Source organism: Lepidochelys kempii, chromosome 2, assembly GCF_965140265.1.
Source record: "Lepidochelys kempii isolate rLepKem1 chromosome 2, rLepKem1.hap2, whole genome shotgun sequence".
Taxonomy (NCBI): Eukaryota; Metazoa; Chordata; order Testudines; family Cheloniidae; genus Lepidochelys; species Lepidochelys kempii.
The window spans coordinates 183543515-183564809 of record NC_133257.1 but is presented as its reverse complement, the minus strand read 5'-3'; the positions used below and the strand labels follow the sequence as shown (position 1 = coordinate 183564809).

At 46.1% G+C, this 21295-nt stretch overlaps 1 protein-coding gene across 2 annotated transcripts in view; it reads left to right on the top strand.

Moving 5' to 3' along the window:
• The window catches only part of ITPRID1 (ITPR interacting domain containing 1), an 87090-nt gene that overhangs the window by 64210 nt on the left and 1585 nt on the right, over positions 1-21295 (top strand). For both annotated transcript variants that reach the window (XM_073329499.1, XM_073329501.1), the window contains exons 14-15: positions 1865-2203; positions 4056-4732. In XM_073329499.1, coding sequence (XP_073185600.1) covers positions 1865-2203; positions 4056-4085 — 369 coding nt within the window. In that variant the 3' untranslated portion in view covers positions 4086-4732. The remainder of the gene's footprint in view (positions 1-1864; positions 2204-4055; positions 4733-21295) is intronic.

Here is a 21295-nt window from a genome sequence, read left to right as displayed (position 1 = left end):
TAACCTCTCAGATTGGGGGTGATGAGGTGTAGTTCATTTTCTGTGGATCTCCCAAAGGTCACACACATCTTTGAACAAAGGGAATTCAACATTTCTTCCTTGATCAGCATGCAGGGGCTGAGGCATGTGTCTATGGTAGCATACAAACCTCTTGACAAATGCTACCATCTGAGCTTCCTGATCAGGAAGGGGATATGCTGCTGCACACTTTGAAAAACAGTCAGTCACTACAAGTACATATTTATTCCCTTGGGGTGTAATGGACAAAGGTCCCAGGATAGCCAACACCATTCTTTCATTCAGTGTCCGGCCTGGGTAGAGACCATTGGAACTCTGGGTTTACTTCCCATTTCTTTTCAAGCCCCACACACCCCCACAATCCCCAGCACCTCCTTATTTGGCACCACTCCTTGAATAAGTTCAGACCTTTTCCAAGTTCCTGGCAGTTTCCGTATCTGGGTTCCCTGTCTACCACTTGGCTCAGACCACATAGTCCAATAGCTTTTCAGGCATGGATGATTCTGAGTTTCATCTGGGAATTCCCCACTACCAGTTCCGTTCCTATGCCAATCTATTGACTCTATGGGAAACTGAGGCACAGAGAGACTAGGGGTAAAATTCACAAAGGTATTAGGCATCTAATGCCATTGATTTCAATGGGAGTTGGCACTTAAATACCTTTATGAATTTCTTCACAAGTGATTTGCCCAAGATAACACAAGAAGTCTGACAGACCTGGGAACTGAACTTGATTCTCCCAAGTCTATAGCTAATGCCCTAATCACTGAACCATCCTTTTTTCCTCGCCTATGTTGCCTCCCTAAGGACTTATCTATGCAGGGAAATTGACTAGAGCCCAGTAATGATAAAAATGACTTTATTTTGGAATATTTACTCTGATAAAGTCACTTTTATGGTGGAATAGAGTGTTCACGTGGGGAGTTACTGTACAGCAGTGGTTCTCAAACTTTTGTACTGGTGATCCCTTTCACATAGCAAGCCTCTGAGTGTGACCACCCCCCCCCCTTATAAGTTAAAAAGGCCTTTAAGTGTATTTAACACCATTATAAATGCTGGAGGCAAAGCAGGGTTTGGGATGGAAGCTGACAGCTCACAACCCCGCATGTAATAACCCCTCAGGGGTCCCGACCACCAGTTTGGGAATCCCTGCTGTAGAGGATTACTTGTTGTGCTTTAGCTGTGCTTGCCATTTTCCCCTGTGTGGACAAGCCCTAAAACACAACTCAAATTGGGGTCAGGGGAGAAGGAAGCCCCATCTTCATTTAGTGCAGAGTAGAGAGACGGCCACCAGAGTTGTATCTCCCCAGGACTGCTCTACCTGGTTTTAGTGTCACTTACAGTAGCTGAGGAAGAACAGTTGAATTGACAAAGCAGCACTCTGTGCCTGCCCCAACATGTCCACCAGCTTTCTCCTCCACAATGGGAATTGTCCATTAGCCATTTCCAGATTGAGTCCATTCACTTTGCAGTGCCTGCATGGCACACACTGGTGAATCTGGGCCACAATTTGTTAAGATACACCCTTTTCAATCCAGGGCTGCCATACACAGCCACAGAGGTCTGTTGGGTGGAGCGGGGGAGGGGGGGTTGTACTAAGGCAAATATGTCAGTCAGTCACAGTAAAATAGGATTGAAATTTATGTTACTGAAACATGAACATGGGATTGAAATTTATTACTGAATCCTTTTCACAGCAGCATCTCAGCTGCCAAATTATACTTAGTTTTTTTGACCAAGAATAAGAAATGGACATGCTTCATAACCTCTCCTGTGTATCACTGTCTGATACCTTTTATAATTCTTTATTACTACAATATGCATGTCTTCCCTATTTTCTCTGCAGCAGCTGGACCAATTACTAGGGGAACAATCCCATCTGTTTTCAGAGCTTGGACTCCCTGATAGGTGGGAAGAAAGAAATGCCCAGAATAAACAAGGTGTTCCAGATGCTGCTGACACTATGCATCCTAGAGCTGGGTGCTCAGAAACAGTAGTTCCAAGACGCCTGAGCAGAAGTGAAACATTCCCATCAACTTCATCAGCCTCAATGCCAGGAACACCAGAGATGCAGTTTCCTGCTGTGGCAACAGCAGAGCTAGACCCATGGGAACTCCCCACCAGTAAAAAGGAAATAAAAGGTCCTCCCCAGCCAAAAATTGACTTTAAAGCTTTTCTACGGAGTGTAAGAATTCATTTTATTCTGGTTGCTTGCGTATTCTAATGTCAGAACATGCTGACACGAGATTACAATTGTATTTATTACAGCAGTGGCTAGAGGCCCAGCCAAGGGCCCCTTTGTGCTAGGTGTTGTACGTACCCCTACCAAGCTATAGTTTCTGCTCTAAATAGCTTATAATCTAAATAGCCAGGACAGACAATGGGCAGGGAAGCATTCTCAAAGTTAACTGCACTGGTTACTCATGGTAATGAGGGCAATATTATCATGTGGCATCAGCAATGCCTTGTCAGTCTAGAACTCCAAGTGCGATTGGTTGAGATCTATACCAAACTGTGTGAAATTAACAGGTAGCATTAGCCTTCAAAACAGCTTGAACTATTTTACATGGACAGCAAAGGTAGTGAATTTAGGTATCAGAGGGGTAGTTGTGTTAGTCTATATCCACAAAAACAACTAGGAGTCCAGTGGCACCTTAAAGACTAACAGATTTAATTGGGCATAAGCATCATGCTGCATCTGAAGAAGTGGGGGTTTTTTTTTTAACCCATGAAAGCTTATGCCCAAATAAATTAGTGAATTTAGGGTTTCACTGGTTTTGTGTAAAAGTGAAAATGATCACCTTTTTGACTGATCTGCTCTTACAGTTTCACCGTCAATAAGAAACAGATTTTTTTCTTTATTGTTCAAGATACAAAAGCTTAGTAAAAGAGATTAACTAGAAAGTGGTCTAGCTAAAAAGTCAGATGGGTAATCATCATGGTCTATTACTTTTTCACTTAAGAGTATGGAACCAAAGTTTTAGGGCTGGACCCTCTCTTAAGCAAATAGCTGGAACCAAATTCTTCATGTAAGCCTCAGTGAAGTCAATGGATTTCATTCTTCTCACTTTTAGGGTTGCCAGGAGTCTGGTTTTCGACCAGAACATCTGTCAAAAAGGGACCCTGGCGGCTCTGGTCAGCACCACTGACCGGGCCATTAAAAGTCCAGTTGGCGGGGCTGGCAGGCTCCCTACCTGGCTCTGCGTGGCTCCTGGTAGCAGTGACACGTCCCACTGGCTCCAAAGCGCAGGGGCGGCCAGGGAGGCTCCATGCATTGCCACTACCCCATGCGCCAGCTCTGCAGTTCCTATTGGCTGGGAATTGGACAGCGCCAGTGCGTGAAGGCAGCATGCGCTCCTCCTGCACCCCAAACACCTCATCCTCAGCCCCACCCGAGAGCCCACACCCCCGGCGGGAGACCTCACTGCCCCACATTCCAATCCCCTGTCCCAGTCCAGAGCCCTCTCCCACACCTCAAACGCCTCATTCCCAGCCCCACCCCAGTGCCTGCACCCCCCAGCCGAAGACCTCACCCCCCATTCTCTTGTACCCTGAACCCCGCATTTCTGGCCCCACCCGGAGCCTCCACCACCAGCCAGAGCCTTCACCCCACCTCCTGTACCCCAATCACCTACCTCAGCCCAGTAAAAATGAGCTAGTGAGTGAGTGTGGGGAAGAGTAAGTGACAGAGGGTGGGGAAATGGAATGAGCAGGGGTGGGGCCTCAGAGAACGGGGCGGGGCAAGGGTGTTCGGTTTTGTGCAATTAGAAAGTTGGCAACCCTACTCTCTTACCAGTTTTACACACAGGAGTTGGCCCTGATTTATAGTGGTACAGCAGAATTATCTAATCATTTCCAAGAATGAAGCCCCTGGCTTACAGAACCAAACAAGCAATTAAAGATTTCATTTAATGTATAGTGTTCCTTTATACCAGATATTTAAAGACTAAGACTGTTTAGTTATTTAGAAACTAGTTTTTAGTTGATTACTAGTTTTTAGTTATTTAAAGACTAAGACTTATTTTTCTTTTTGCCAGCTTAAGAAATCATTCCGAAATTTTCAGTAATGACATAGCAGAACAAAGAGATTGATGGAAGACTGACAACTGTGGACTTTTTTTAAAAAATAGTTATGACTTCTTCCTACAACAAACACTTTAAACTATCTGAGGCTTTACAAAAACAGAATGAAACAGCTGTCATTTGCAGCAGGGCATTCTATATATTTTTGCAGTGGAGGCCTGCCCTGAAAGGAAACCATTTTAAGGAATTATCTTGATGAGTGGGCCATGTATTGTGCTGTTCTGTGGTCATAGAATTTACTACACGCCTTTTGCCTATCATTTGGCACAGTATTAGACGCCAGATTGTAAGCTGTCATTTCAAAAAACGGTTGAGCCCTCATAGTTGTGAAGAAAATCCTGGAAAAGTGAACCAAGTAAACTGATCCTGCACTGTCTTCCTGTACCTGCACCCAGCCTGAGAAAATAACTTGGAAAGGTATTAACTGCTGGTCATTGGACTTGAAGCATCTAGCTAACATTAATCCTCCACTCCAAACTTCCTCCCACGCTTTTCCTATCCAGCCAGTAAAACCTCCATCTTCTCCCGACAACTTCTATGATGGATGTATCTATCGTCGCCATAGAAATCTGCAGCAATATGTGGACAGCATACAATGTAGATTGAATTGATTACCAAAATATATAACACAGTGAGTATTGTACTGATTGTATTAGTCATTTTCATATTTAATTCATAGAAACCAGTTTTAAAATAATATAACTGAAACCACTGCAAAAAAACCGGCGGAACCCAAGAAGGCTGCAGGATCCACGGCCATTGCCTCAGCATTCTGGTCCAGTTTGCTGTGGAGTACATAGGGCTTTGATCTAGACACATAATCTATTAGCTTGGAAAGCATGTATAACCTCACAGGCACCTCTGGTTCTACCAGCTGCGTATGGGATGGCAATACATAAAGTGTTCAATATTAGAGACATGGTATTTTGTATAAAGAAAAGGAGGACTTGTGGCACCTTAGAGACTAACCAATTTATTTGAGCATAAGCTTTCGTGAGCTACAGCTCACTTCATCAGATGCATATCGTGGAAACTGCAGCAGACTTTATATATACACAGAGAATATGAAACAAAACCTCCTCCCACCCCACTGTCCTGCTGGTAATAGCTTATCTAAAGTGATCATCAGGTGGGCCATTTCCAGCACAAATCCAGGTTTTCTCACCCTCCACCCCCCCACACAAATTCACTCTCCTGCTGGTGATAGCCCATCCAAAGTGACAACTCTTTACACAATGTGCATGACAATCAAGTTGGGCTATTTCCTGCACAAATCCAGGTTTTCTCACATCCCCCCCCCCCGACCCCCATACACACACAAACTCACTCTCCTGCTGGTAATAGCTCATCCAAACTGACCACTCTTCAAGTTTAAATCCAAGTTAAACCAGAACATCTGGGGGGGGGGGTAGGAAAAAACAAGAGGAAACAGGCTACCTTGCATAATGACTTAGCCACTCCCAGTCTCTATTTAAGCCTAAATTAATAGTATCCAATTTGCAAATGAATTCCAATTCAGCAGTTTCTCGCTGGAGTCTGGATTTGAAGTTTTTTTGTTTTAAGATAGCGACCTTCATGTCTGTGACTGCGTGACCAGAGAGATTGAAGTGTTCTCCGACTGGTTTATGAATGTTATAATTCTTGACATCTGATTTGTGTCCATTTATTCTTTTACGTAGAGACTGTCCAGTTTGACCAATGTACATGGCAGAGGGGCATTGCTGGCACATGATGGCATATATCACATTGGTGGATGTGCAGGTGAACGAGCCTCTGATAGTGTGGCTGATGTTATTAGGCCCTGTGATGGTGTCCCCTGAATAGATATATGGGCACAGTTGGCAACAGGCTTTGTTGCAAGGATAAGTTCCTGGGTTAGTGGTTCTGTTGTGTGGTATGTGGTTGTTGGTGAGTATTTGCTTCAGGTTGCGGGGCTGTCTGTAGGCAAGGACTGGCCTGTCTCCCAAGATTTGTGAGAGTGTTGGGTCATCCTTTAGGATAGGTTGTAGATCCTTAATAATGCGTTGGAGGGGTTTTAGTTGGGGGCTGAAGGTGACGGCTAGTGGCGTTCTGTTATTTTCTTTGTGACTTTGTCCTTACCCATAACTATTTCACATTTGGGGACAATGTATACCTTCAGATCAGCAGCACTGCTATGGGTACCCGCATGGCCCCACAGTATGCCAACATTTTTATGGCTGATTTAGAACAACGCTTCCTCAGCTCTCGTCCCCTAAAGCCCCTACTCTACTTGCGCTATATTGATGACATCTTCATCATCTGGACCCATGGAAAAGAAGCCCTTGAGGAATTCCACCATGATTTCAACAATTTCCATCCCACCACCAACCTCAGCCTGGTCCAGTCCACACAAGAGATCCACTTCCTGGACACTACAGTGCTAATAAACAATGGTCACATAAACACCACCCTATACCGGAAACCTACTGACCGCTATTCCTACCTGCATGCCTCCAGCTTTCACTCTGACCACACCACACGATCCATCGTCTACAGCCAAGCTCTGCGATACAACCGCATTTGCTCCAACCCCTCAGACAGAGACAAACACCTACAAGATCTCTGTCAAGCTTTCTTACAACTACAATACCCACCTGCAGAAGTAAAGAAACAGATTGATAGAGCCAGAAGAGTTCCCAGAAGTTACCTACTACTGGACAGGCCTAACAAAGAAAATAACAGAACGCCACTAGCCGTCACCTTCAGCCCCCAACTAAAACCCCTCCAACGCATTATTAAGGATCTACAACCTATCCTAAAGGATGACCCAACACTCTCACAAATCTTGGGAGACAGGCCAGTCCTTGCCTACAGACAGCCCCGCAACCTGAAGCAAATACTCACCAACAACCACATACCACACAACAGAACCACTAACCCAGGAACTTATCCTTGCAACAAAGCCCGTTGCCAATTGTGCCCACATATCTATTCAGGGGACACCATCACAGGGCCTAATAACATCAGCCACACTATCAGAGGCTCGTTCACCTGCACATCCACCAATGTGATATATGCCATCATGTGCCAGCAATGCCCCTCTGCCATGTACATTGGTCAAACTGGACAGTCTCTACGTAAAAGAATAAATGGACACAAATCAGATGTCAAGAATTATAACATTCATAAACCAGTCGGAGAACTTCAATCTCTCTGGTCACGCAATCACAGACATGAAGGTCGCTATCTTAAAACAAAAAAACTTCAAATCCAGACTCCAGCGAGAAACTGCTGAATTGGAATTCATTTGCAAATTGGATACTATTAATTTAGGCTTAAATAGAGACTGGGAGTGGCTAAGTCATTATGCAAGGTAGCCTGTTTCCTCTTGTTTTTTCCTACCCCCCCCCCAGATGTTCTGGTTTAACTTGGATTTAAACTTGAAGAGTGGTCAGTTTGGATGAGCTATTACCAGCAGGAGAGTGAGTTTGTGTGTGTATGGGGGTGGGGGGGATGTGAGAAAACCTGGATTTGTGCAGGAAATAGCCCAACTTGATTGTCATGCACATTGTGTAAAGAGTTGTCACTTTGGATGGGCTATCACCAGCAAGAGAGTGAATTTGTGTGGGGGGGTGGAGGGTGAGAAAACCTGGATTTGTGCTGGAAATGGCCCACCTAATGATCACTTTAGATAAGCTATTACCAGCAGGACAGTGGGGTGGGAGGAGGTTTTGTTTCATATTCTCTGTGTATATATAAAGTCTGCTGCAGTTTCCACGATATGCATCTGAGGAAGTGAGCTGTAGCTCACGAAAGCTTATGCTCAAATAAATTGGTTAGTCTCTAAGGTGCAACAAGTACTCCTTTTCTTTTTGAGAATACAGACTAACACGGCTGTTACTCTGAAACCTGGTATTTTGTATGACTGCTTTTTAGCTTACCGCTTTACATCTACAAGGATTGCCAGACATCTAACCATTTGTTTAATGCTGTGAAGGTGTGTTTGTGTCATTTAGGCCTTCATCTTTCAAGTCTTTCCCCAGTGTGAAAGTGGAAGTGCAAGTGAAGGCATCACTTGCTCAGCAGTAAAATTAAGTGCTGAATGGTAGTAAAGATCCATTTCTGTCCACTTACAGTGCACAGGGTAACAAGCAAGCAGGGCAAGGCTGTCATTGGCTTAAGCAAAAGCCTCAACAAGTTAATGGGGTGTTTATTTAAGCACTACTGTTGTAGGGTGAAATGCACCCCTCTGCAGATGGCCAGCATGGGACCTGTGCACCACTTACACCCTGTTTGAAAGCGTAAGAGGGACTTGTTAGCCCTCGGCACAGGGGTGAATTTCACCTGCCAGTTAGTAGGCAGGAGTAACCTGTCACAGCAACCCCCTTTAAAATGTCTGTGTGTGCTCCCCTCACTCATCACTTTCTACTTTGCACTTATATGTTCCACCCTCTGAGGGTGAGGATATGTCCCGTTTCGGCCAGGACAGTCCCTTTTTTAAGCCCTGTCCCGGTTGTCCCAACTTTTTGGGCAAAGGCAACAGTTGTCCCATTTGCTCTTGCTGACTTCATCAGCTGACAAAAGCAAACAGGCCAAATGCCCATTTTTGTCAAAAAAGCGAGGTGCAGCGGGGGGAGTGGTGGTGCCAGCACCATGCAGGGGGGGCAGAGCTGTGAGGATACGTGAACCCAGCCCCGTGTCGGGGAGGGGGATGGAGCAGGTAGGGCTTAGGTGAGCTGCAACCCCCAGTCTCACAGGGTGGGAGAGGCACGGCTCGGGCGAGCTGTCACCCCCAGCCTTGCGCGGGAGCGGCAGACAGGCAGGGTTCAGGAGAGTCGCTTCTCAGGTCTCACGGGGGGGACGTAGGCAGAGCTTGGGCAAGCAGCAATGCCAGCCTTCCATGGGGGGCAGGGGGAGAGAAGGGGCAGAGCTTGAGTGAGCAGCGACCCCCACCCCATGCAGGGGCCAGGGGGTCAGGCAGGGGTTGGATGAGCAGCGACCCCAGCCTGAGGTGGAGGGGGGGAACGGGGCAGGCAGAACTGAGGGAAGCAGCGACACCCCCCCACAGTCTCACATAGGGAGGAAGGGGTAGGAAGGGCCAAAGAGAGCAGCCACCCCAGCCTCGCACGCAGGGATCTAGTGAATAGCGACCCCCCCAGTTCCGCTTGGGGGAGGGAAGGGTTCGAGTGAGCCGTGACCCCAGCCTCGAGTGGCAGAGGGGGCAGCAGCAGGAAGGGCTGGGGGAGACGTGATCCCAGTGTCATGTAGGGGACGGGGACGGGGCAGGCAGGGCTTGGGCAAACAGCAACCCCCCCCAGTCTCGCATGCAGGCAGGGCTCAGGCTAGCAGTGACCCCCCCCCGCTTCACACAGGAGGGGGCAGCAAGGGCTCAGACAAGCAGTGACTCCCCTAGCCTTGCGCAGGGGAGAGGGCAGGTAGGGTTGCCAACTTTCTAGTCGCACAAAACTGAACACCCCTGGCCCACCCCAAGGCCCCACCCCTTCTCCAAGCTCCTGCCCCCACTGGCTCTATTCCCCTCTCGCTGTTGCTCATTCTCCCCCACCCTCATGCACTTTCACCAGGCTGGGGCAGGCAGTTGGGGTGCGGGAGGGGGGGGCGGGTGAGCGGATGTGGTCTCTGGCTGGTGCTTTGGCCAGAAATCAGGGGTTCAGGATGGGGAGCAGTGGGCTCCGTGCTGGGGCAGAGAATTGGGGCCAGGGATGAGAGGTTTGGGATGCATTGCTAGTTTCCTTAATAAAATTAATTTTTAATCTATCCTGTTACAGAGACATATGTCTGCACCTGCCTGTTAGTTTTTCAGAAAACATTTACATGGAAGCAACAGTTTTTGTAAACAAAGTTCTCTGGCTCCGGTGCTGTGGATTCTGTTATTTAAAAACAGCTTTTGCATCAAGAGATTTTTCAAGGAGGAAATATGGGCCAGAGTGAGACAAATCTTGTTGCCTTAGTCACATAAAACTCCCACTGCAGTCATTAGGCGTTTGCGTCACTAAGGCAAGCATGATCGGGCCAGAGGTGGTATCAGGCTAGAAGTTCTACTAACAAGAGTTTGATCCTGTCTAGTCCATGTTTAGAGGGTGTAGGGTGACCATACTTCTGAAGGGAAAACTGGGTGGGGCCTGAGCCCTTCTCCCCCACCGTGGGGTTGGCCTGAGCCCTGCCTGCCCCTCCCCCAGCACGAAGATGAGGTTGCTGCATGCCTGAGCCCTACCTGCTTCCCCACCGCAGCCCCTGCGTGACTCCGGTTGCTGCTCACCCAAGAACTGCCTCCCTCCCTTCCGTGCGAGGCTGGGGTCGTTTCCCCCCTGAGCCCTGCCTGCAGCTCCCTGTGTGAGGCTGGCCTGAGCCCTGCCTCCCCTATGCACGGTTGGGGTTGCTGCTTGCCTGAGCACTGTCTGCAGCCCCCTGCACAAGGCTGGGACAGCTGCTGACTCAAGCCCTTCCTTCCACCCACCCCCCCCCCCGAAGTGAAGTTGGGATCACTGCTGGGCCAAGCCCTACTAGACACCCATCCACACGTGATGCTGGAGTCACTGCTCACCCAAGCCCTGCCTGAAGCTCCCAGCGTGAGGCTGGGGTCACTGCTTGTCTGTGCCCTTTCTGCCCCACCCCATGTGAGGTTGCGGTGACTGCTTGCCTGAGCCAGGCCAATCCTCCTCTCCCCTGCGAGCGCCTGGGGTTGCTGCTTGTCCAAGCCATACCTGCCCCTCTCCCCCGTGACACTGGGGGTCACTGCTTATCTGAGCCCTTTGTGCCCCGCCCCATGTGAGGCTGGGGTCACTGCTTGCCTGAGCCGTGCCTGCAAACCACCACCCCCCATGTTTGGTTGGAGGTTGCTGATCACCCAAACCCTGCGTGCCCTCCCCCTGCATGAACCTGGAGTGGCTGCTCTCCCAAGCCTTGCCTGGCCCTGGCCTCTCCCCCCGCCCCGTGTGACACGGGTCACTGCTCACCAGAGCCCTGCCTGTCAACCGCAACCCCCCCATGAGGCTGGGGGGGGTCACTGCTCACCTCAGTCAGGCCTGCCCCTGCTCCCCATCCCAGCTCAAGGCTAGTGTCACAGATCGTTCAAGCCCCTTCCCACCCCTACGTGAGGCTAGGGTCAATGCTCGCCCAAGCCATGCCTGCCCCGACCCCTTGGGTTGCCAGGCATCCAGTTTTTGACTGGAAAGCCTGGTCGAAAAGGGACGCTGGCGGCTCCGGTTGGCACCACCAACCAAGCCATTAAAAGTCCAGGTTTGGGGGCCCAGGGCTAAAGCAGGTTCCCTGCCTACCCTAGCTCTGTGCAGCTCCCGGAAGTGGGCAGCCACCAGGTCCTTGCGGCTCCTAGGCACATGCGTGGTGAGGATGGCGCTGGGCGCTGCCCCTGCCCCTACCCCTAGTGCTGGCTCCGCAGCTCCCATTGGCTGGAAACCACAACCAATGGGAACTGCACAGGCAGCACCTGTGGGTGCAAGCGCAGTGCATGGAGCCTCCCTGGATGCCCATGCTTCTAGGTGCTGAAGGGACCTGGTGGCCGCTTCCTGAGAGCTGGGGTAACCCTGAACACCCTCCCACACCCCAACACCCTGCCCCAGACTGCTGTCCCCTCCTGTACCCAAATTCCTCCCAAAGCCCGCATCCCTGGCCCCACCCCAGAGCCTGCACCCCCGCCCCCAGTCCAGAGCCCTCACACCCCCACCCCGCACCCTAACCCCCTGTTCTAGCCCCTCATCTCTGGCCCCTTCCCAAAGCCCACAACCCCAGCCAGAGCTCACACCCCTGCCTGTACTCCGAGCCCCTTTTATCCATTCATGGTTGATACATGAACTTCTTGACCTTTTCAATTACAACTCAAAAGAGCACTTACATTGAATTATTCTTCCTTTAAAAATCACCCTCTTCAGTACTCACGGTGGGCTCCTTTAAAGTGTGTGAGCCTGTGACAGGAACCTAGGGGTACAACCTGGGACTGCTGTGCCCCCTTACCTCACTAAGCTGGGTTGTCTCTCACAATGCCTTACTGGTGACAAGCAGCAACCCTTCCAGGTGCTGTTGCCACTCAGTACAACTGCATGTGGCGTCCCACACCCATCTAGATTGCATGAATGCTCCCAGAACCACTCACCAATCACACAGAGAAAGGCACCAGCCAAATCCTCCCTGCTCCCGGTCTTGTACCTCAGGAATATTCCCTCTTGAGCAATGTAAGATTATTAATTGGTTCAGCACTTCATCAATGGAAAGTGGCCATACACCAGCCTTTCTAACCTGAGCAGATTTACCAAGCACTTCAGTCAAATGCCCTGCTAAAGATAAACATTAGAATAAGTTTATTGATTTAAAAAGATGGATTTTAAGTGATAGGCAAAAGGCCCTGCAGCTTCCCGCAGCTCCCATTGGCGGGGAACAGCGAAGCGTGGCCACTGGAAGCTGCGGACAGTCAACATAAAAAAATGTCTTGCGGCCTGCCAGCTGATTACCCTGATGGGCCGCCTCACAAAGGCTGCTGACCCCTGGACTAGGCAATATGTGGATTAAGTAGTTTTTCTCACGCCATTGGATACTGCAGTTTGGTTACAGTCTTTCATATGCAAGTTCTTCCTGTTAGCCTGGGGACCAGTCTCCTCCGCTCCAGTGTTCTCATTGCCTTCAGTGCAGGTGGGAGAAGAGACAGGCTAAACCATACGGCCTCTGTTCCCTATATTATATCCTTATTCCATGTGCTTGAGGAACACAAGTCCAAGCATGTCTGGTGGGCACTGATGAATCACCAGACAAGGTTGAACAATTCCCCTGGTGTGGCCTTGTGTAAGGGAGTCATCGAATTGTAACTCCCTTGCTAGACAATGGCTCCTGATAGTTGTTCGACACCCCCCCCCCCAGTGCTGCTTAGCTCCCTTGCTGTTGTTTCTGGGGAGCTAATATTTTGGCAATTCCCCAACTCACAACATAGTTTAGTGACAACCATACAACACAATCTCATAACTTCATATGCATTAATGATATACATATTTAGATAGAACAATGGCTTTCAGCAGATCATAGCCATTCCCATGATACCTTACATAACATGCTTTATATGAAATATCACAATTATATACAAATGATGAATATGGGAGTTACAGGGCACTCCTTCGAGGTATAGAGTGTTACAGAGCCTAATCCATGAAACAATACTTGGAGTGTACACTGGGCCAAATTAGTATCTGGTATAACTCCTCTGACACCAGGGGTGAATTTGGCTCAGCATTTTCCCCAAGCTCTCTAATGCAAGAGAGTGAAAGCACAGCTGCAATAAGACTGAAGGTTGTACACATAAGTACTGTATCTCTGTGTATAGAAGATGCACAGGAAAAATGGATAAGGAACATCTGACCAATGACTGCTTGGGCCACAGAAAGAGAAGTCTGCTTTGCAAAGTTTCTTTATCTAGCACATACAGTGGATGTGGATCCTCCCACAGAACTGTAACTAGCTCCTTTTCAGCAGAATGGAAAAATAGTTCCACAGACAAGTCAAGCTCCATGAGAACATGTATACTGTGTTACTGAGCTACACCCAAATCTCAAGGTATGAGTAAAGACCTCCAGCTTTGATACAATAGGTGAACTTTATCCCTGAGTAAAGAGGGCACACATGGCCTATGCACTAGTTAAATCCTAATCTAAGGGGTGAATTTCATTACTAGTGAATACATGTTCCCATTTTAGCAGTCTTTGCATGTTATGGCCAATTCATGGTGCTCAATACCATTCATCATTTAAATTTAACAGAGGAATATCATACAAAATAGTTTCTCACACGATGCCTAGAATTCCAAACAGTAACAAATATATCACTACTGAAACTGTACAGAACTTTTGTGTGTTTAGGGCTAGACCAGCAATTGGATTATTTTAACAGTAAAGATGGATTATTTCAGCAATAAAAGTATTCTGAGCAACAAGAAATAGAAAAGTTGTCAGCTCTTTCTAATGTACAATAATAATGATCATACTTCGTTCTAAAATGCAACTCAGAGCAATTTACAAATATCACTAGTAGCTAAAAACCCCACGCTGTCACATGAGCATGGCAGCTGGGTCAAGTAATCCACCATCTATGCAGTTCCTGTTATACAGCCAATGAAATTGTTGCATGCAGATTAGCTGTAGAGTAAGAGTGATGATTGATTGTGTTACCTCTGATATCACAGTGGTCTTGGTATGGCACACACACACACACACACACACACACCTTACTGTGCTGTCATACAGGGTAATGCATAAAGTCAAAAATGGTTGAGACCTTAAAGATTGGATGATGATAGATTGTGGATCCCAGTTCTGATTGAATCTAGTGATAATCTAAACAAAAAGTGCTCCCAACCATATTTCTGTCACTTCAGGTTCATGGGTACATGAATCCATTGGTCCGAACTTCCCAATTTAGTAGCGCTCCTGTAGCCCTGCTGAGTTGCTTTGTAGATGCTTTGGTACCATGCTAGGGTCTCCAAGTATCTATTCAATACACCCTGGAGAGTAATGGATGGTTAAACATCAGTGCTTCTCTGACACATTAATGTATGTACTGCGTGACTGAGTGCCTCCTACAGAATCCAAGAAGGAGGCATCTTGGGGGTTGATCCTACTCCCTCTGAAGTCAATGGTAGTTTTGTCATTGACTTGAGGAGAAGGAGGCTTGGACTCATAGTGCTGGAGTTGGAATTTACACTTTTCTGATTGCCACTTTACACCAGATTCATCACTGGTATAAAGTGGTCATAAAGCAGTTTGACAATTTTCAGGGAACAACTGTGCATGGGAATATCCCTAGGAAGCACAGAGTTGGCAAAGCATATGCCATACCCATCCCCCCTCCTCCACATGCGCGCCCCATGTCAGAGGGCAGGTAGGAGCATGGCCAGGTTATTCCTACACTCCTCCTATTCCCTGGCAGCAAAATAAGCCACGTGTGTCATTGCAGCAAAGTGCAAATTTGCTTAAGCGGGAAGAATGTTATAAGAAACACAGTGACCAAAAGGTTAGAAATATTATTGAATTAAAATTATAAATATTACTTGCAAAAGATACTTGCATGCTGCTATATATACTGCTGCTCACAAAATAAGCCACTACTAGAACCTATAGTATGCACAACAGAAGGTGAACATATTGTTAAATAGTCTTTGATGGCAGATGAGCAACCATCCCAGAATCAGTGTTTTTGCAAGCTATTATATTTTATAAAACAGTAGCACATACATTAAGGCTGGAACCTGATAGGCTATTTTCACTGTATCTTCAATCCAGACTATGCAAGTGCTGCCACAAAAAAGGGTCTCATTGATTTATTTATGGTGCAACAGCTCAGTTTTTAATCAAATTCTTGTCATGCATAAGCCAATGCGAATTCTCCTTTTCAGGTGGATCATATACAAAATGCCATGCTCTGGAAAGTAGAATCGTGTTGGTGTATGATACCTCAACAGAACCTTCCACCTCATGATTTCCGAGCACTTTGCAAACATTAGTGAACTGAGTCTCATAACACTCCTCAAAAAGACAATATGGGCGAGGTCATATCTTTTATTGGAACCTGACAATCACTATGCTCTCGAATGAACTCACACAGAAAAAATGAAAGGAAAAAAAACCCTACCATATTACATGTGGGCGAACACTTTTCACAAAATAATCACTCCGCATCAGACCTCTGAGTCCTTATATTCAAAGGAAATCTGCATAACGCTTACAAAAGATGAGCCTGGGAGCTTAAATTCACAACTTTGCTAAATACTAAAAATCATGGACTCATTAACTGGAGTTATGGCTCATTACAACAACCTGTAACCCATTAACACTCCTTTGTCTTACAACTGCAAATGTGTTAACTACCCACTTCACCTTGAATGTTCTCTTGCAACATGTGTTAACTCCTTATGCTAAACAATCTGTTCCACTTTGTGTTTAGCTGTGACACTCTGAGAACCTTTCCCAGACCTGAAGAAGAGCTCTGTGTAAGCACTAAAGCTTGTCTCTCACCAACAGATGTCACTGTGTCTCTCTAATATCATGGGTCTAACATGGCAACAACAACCTTGCAAACATTTCTATGGGGTAATAGTTCTTATATATGGGGAACAGAGGGACAAAACTGTGAAGCAGCTTACACAAGTTTACACAGAAGGTCTGTGGCACACCAAGGACATGAACCTCCCGAGTCCTGACACTCAGTTTGTATCTTATCCACCAGTTTATGTTCTCACTTGTGGAGAAGTTCACTACAACAGATAAATCGCACATTCATTTGCAGTGGGAGACTTACCCTACAAATGCCAGCTATTTTATTCAGGGGTGTCACCATAAAAGCCCAGTACAAAGTTCTTTGCTGGTGTAAATGGCTGCAATAGCTAAATGGCTAAAAGTCCGTTTGACAGGTGAAGCAAAACCTCAAGGGAATTCACAGCAGCAAATTCTGGCCTCACATGCGTACAGATGCACTGGGCCCCACTATAGGCAATTTATACTGCCAGACCAGCACAAAGTGACCTGAAAGGGGACAGCTGAATATTCTCCCAGCACTAGCTCTACAGCCCACTCCTCAAATGCAGGAGGAGGCATGTCAAGAGAGGAAGTGGGTATGATGGAGGCCAGATGGAGTGGAGCATCAATGAGAAACTCTCCATTGATCCCCAGCCTTACTGTCGCAAGTTAGAGCAGGCCTGTTTCAGTGTGAATACAGTGCAATTAGGTATAGAGCCCTGCATGAGTTAGATTTGAGTTGCACATATCCTCTTGCTGTGATAAAGTGAATATTCCTGCATTGGCAAGGAATGGATATTGTATTTTACAGTTCTAATTTCTATTATTTGTTAACAAATGGATGGGATCAGAGCTTAGATGGCCAGCATTCTCATGATCTGTTTTTAACCCTCCTCTTTTCGTATCCCTAACCAATTATTGTAACAGTGTTCTTCCATCATCCTATAATTACTTTTCAGTGGAAACCCTGAGCTGAGTTCAGGATTTTAGGTAGTGCAACATTATGATGGATGTGGTTGTGCCTTCAGCAGAAATATGCTTAGAAATGGGCCCCAGCTGGAAAAGACCACATGTACACTTGAAGCGGAGACGGACAGAGAGAAACCACAAACACAGGAATCATAACATCTGTCCCTGAAATGTCAACACCTTTGTGGTAGAACAGAGCAGCTATTTAGCAGCACACAACAGTAGAGCCCTCCTAGAGTTTAGGGCACCACATTCGGATAAGAATACAGTATAAAAGGGTTTGAATGTCTATCTGTAGAAGTTGTGACCGGGTGCCCAGGATGGACCACACTGAGAATGCCACATTCAGGGCAGACTGCAAAAAAACAGGGCAGGCTTTCCCCCAAACCTGTGGTTTATTCTATAATTAGATTAATCAAGCCAATAAAAATACTACTTCTGCAGTACCGCAGTGGTTAACCAGGAACCAAACACAGTCCCCTATAGGCATGCCAGCCTTTGGCACCTATCCAGACAAATAGGGCTAATATAGTGAGAGGTTACTGAAAACCCAGTTCATCATATGTGAGGTTACACCAAACCCACAGGATGAGACATTTACCCCCAAGTCAATATGTATCTCAGCTCTTACCCAAATATCACACTGTCCGCCAATCCTCAGTAAACTAAATAAAGATTTGTGAATAAAAAACAGAGTTAAAATGGTTAATAGATCGTATACATACAAATGACTGCAAATTCCTTATATCCGGTTTGTAGCAATGATGAAATAGACGGCTGGCTTGCAAAAGTCTCTCTGGTATTTTCCAAAGCTTGGTAGGTCCTCAGTTCATAGTTCAAAATACTCCTATTAGTTGTAAATCCACAGTTCAGAGAGTTGGAGCAGGAAAAAGGCAAAATGGAGGTGTCTCGGTGTCTTTTATATCCTCCGCTATGTGCATGGAAATTTACTGTGCCAAACAAATCCCACACCCCCTGTGTATGGAAAGTTACTGCCCAAGATGGAGTCTGGGATCACATATCCACATCACATGCCCTTACATGTTTTGCTGAATCACAGGTGGTGGCCATTAGCTCCTTGCTGTCTGAGGCATCCACAGCCAGACCTTCTGGGCAGGATGGGTTCCTTCAGTGGCCCATTGTGAGAGTGGAGTGTCTTTAAATGGGTCACCAACACATAGATGTCTATCCCTGATATAAATATATCGGGGGAGGAAGGGTCATCCAGGAATACAATACATGCTTAAGATACAAGCACATAGCCAATATCCATAACTTCAGATACAAATCTGATAGATGCATCTAAGCAAGATAAACATACTTAACAATTCAGAACTTTTCTATCGATACCTCACATGACATACTTTGTACAGGATTCATGGTAACTTTGTCACAGTGGTAACAACTGTGATATAAATGGTCACCCTTCTCATACACACCATCACAGAAGTAACTAGAGGCAGGGAAAGGTTTTGGAGGGAAAAAACCCGAAGAGCAAGCTATCTCAAGAGGAAGCTTAGAATGAAAGCTACAGTTCTTATTATTTATGTTAGTAATAAAGACCAAGAGCTGGCAAGGAGGTAAGCATGGCCTCTAAACACTGTGTACAAGCAGGAGAGGAACTTCACCTGCCTACACATCACTATTTTTTTTCAGGGCTTAATGAAATGGAAGAGTGCCAGCTGTCCTGCAGCCTGAACAGCTCCATATTATCTCAGCTGGAGGTAAATAGGACTCTTCAGTCTCCATCAGACAATATGTCTAAATGCATCTTCCATTCTCTCATTACCATATTATCACAGTTTAGCCAATTTCCTTTTCCTAGCTAATTCTCTTCTCATACAGGATTGTAGGCTGTCAAAAGTTGTTTTTTGTCCTTCATGACAAGCAGATTGTGAAGAAAAAAAACAACAACCTGACTCAACACATTCAGCCAGCAAATCAGACTGAAAATCAACCGCAATAAGAGAGCTATCATAACCCTTAAAATTGCTTCCCCATCACCAGTATGGATAGAGGATCATGTTCTCACCAATGTAGAAACAGTCACATATTTGGGCAGCACCATCAGCCAGGATGGTGGAACAAGGCAGGATATCCGGAACAGAATCAATAAAGCCAGGAACACCTTCAGGAGCTTAAATACAGCCTGGAAATCATCAAAATACAGCACCAAAACTAAATTCAGGATTTATCAGAGCTGCGTACTTTCAACTCTACTTTAAAGTGCAAAATGCTGGGGAATGTCAAAGTATGACATGTCCAAACTGTCTTCATTCCATACAAATTCTCATATCTCAGAAAAATTCTCCATATCTTTTGGCCCAGAACAATCTCAAACCAAGACCTATTCACACAGTGCAGCCAAGAAGATATGAGCAGCATTATGATCGGGATCCCAGTGGGGACCAGCTATGGTCACTCAATTAGGGTGAACTGTAAAGAATGAGCAGACAAACCCCCAAAAGCTGGTGAATATTCCAATACTTAGATTTATCAAACCAGCATAAAACAGCTTCTTTATTACCTTACTAGTTACTCAGAAGTCCAAATAACACAGTTACCTTAAAGTGATCCAGCCTCAGGCCTCCATCCAGGTACCTAAGTCAAATATGATGATTTCCAAAAATCTTATATCATCATATAAAAGAAAACTGTCTACCAGTCCCAAAGGATGGGGCACATTACCTCCCAGATTAATGAATGTTTTAGATTTTACCCAAATACACGCTACAGCCAATTCTTATTAACGAAACTAAATTTTATTAAAAAACAAAAGAGAGAGAGCGTGTGGTTAAAAGATCAATATACATATAGACATGAGTTCAATCCATTGAGGTCCAGATTCGTAGCAGAGATTGTGAGCTTTATAGTTGCAAAGAGTTCCTTTAGAATTGAGTTCACAGGTTATAATCCAATGTCCAAATATCATATTCAGGACGTATCAGCATAACTCGGACCTCAGTACTGCAACTCAAACTTCCCCTAATGAAGCTTAAGCAGATCTGAGATGAACAGGATCAGGACCCAAGGGTCTTTTTATACAGTGTCCTAGCATCCACTTGACCACACAGTCCTGGTTAAACAATAGGCTTTTGATGTAACCTTTTGCTTTCTAAACACCACCAGTAGTTATTTACACAAATTAACTAGGGCAATTTATCCATTAGGCAGTCTATTACAAACTTCAAAGAGACATATAGACAATGACATTATTTTACCCAAGATTAATCCAAATGTTTAATTAATCCAATTAATCCAACACCTCTTATAAAGTTGCCTGGAATTCCCCCTGAGTCCTTTGAACAGGGAGGAGACACTTCAGACAATTACAATATTTTTAAAGCAACTTGTTTTGGCTGAAAATTGGGATTCCGAGCAAAAGTAATGCTACCATAAGGTTCATGGGACCCAGTGACATTTCACTGCCTTGCTGGTCTAGAAGAAGCAGCAAAAACTGGGGAATATCCGCACATGGTGAGGTGGGCGCTGTGCTAGTTACTACCAAGCCACATCATTTCACAGCAGATCAAGTTGTTTTTTTGGGGCTCAGGTAGGCAGCGGTACATGAGGGGGTTTCCATATTATTAGCCCCCAGTTTATAAGTGGAGACACAGACTGACTCATCCAAGACCATGCAGAGCCAGGAAAATCCAGGAGTCCTGATCCCCAGATTCCCTGCTTTACCCTCTAGACAACACTGCCTCCTCTGAGTCTTCTGTTTCTTGTTCTGAAATCAATAATCTGTGAAGGGGCCTGGGACACCAAACAGAGTTGCCTGGGGAAATCCAAAGCAGCCAGGACCAATCTAGCCCTGAGTAAGCTCATCACAGGAGATGATGTCACAATGCTGTGATGTCAGCAGCTCATGTCCAGTTGCTGCCTTAGCAGTTGCATAACATTCTGTCCCCAGAGAGCCTAGGAAAGCTGCCATGACTGCACTCAGCAATCGGATTGGGATCTGCAGGCGCAAAGATGAGTGATTAGAAACAGCAGAGAAAGGAAGTCAGAGACCTAGGAATGGGTGAGGAAGGGTGTGGAAAATACAGAAAGCTAAAGGAGTAATAAGAGGTGGAAGAGGAGCAACAAGGGAAAGGAGGCACAATGAAGACCAAGATAAGGATAGTGACAATCAGAGAGGAGCTATAAGACTAGAGGTAAGATGGACAAGGGAGATGTGAACACATGTAATACCCTTCTGCCAGGTGGTTAATAGCAGCAAGAAGGGCTGACTACAG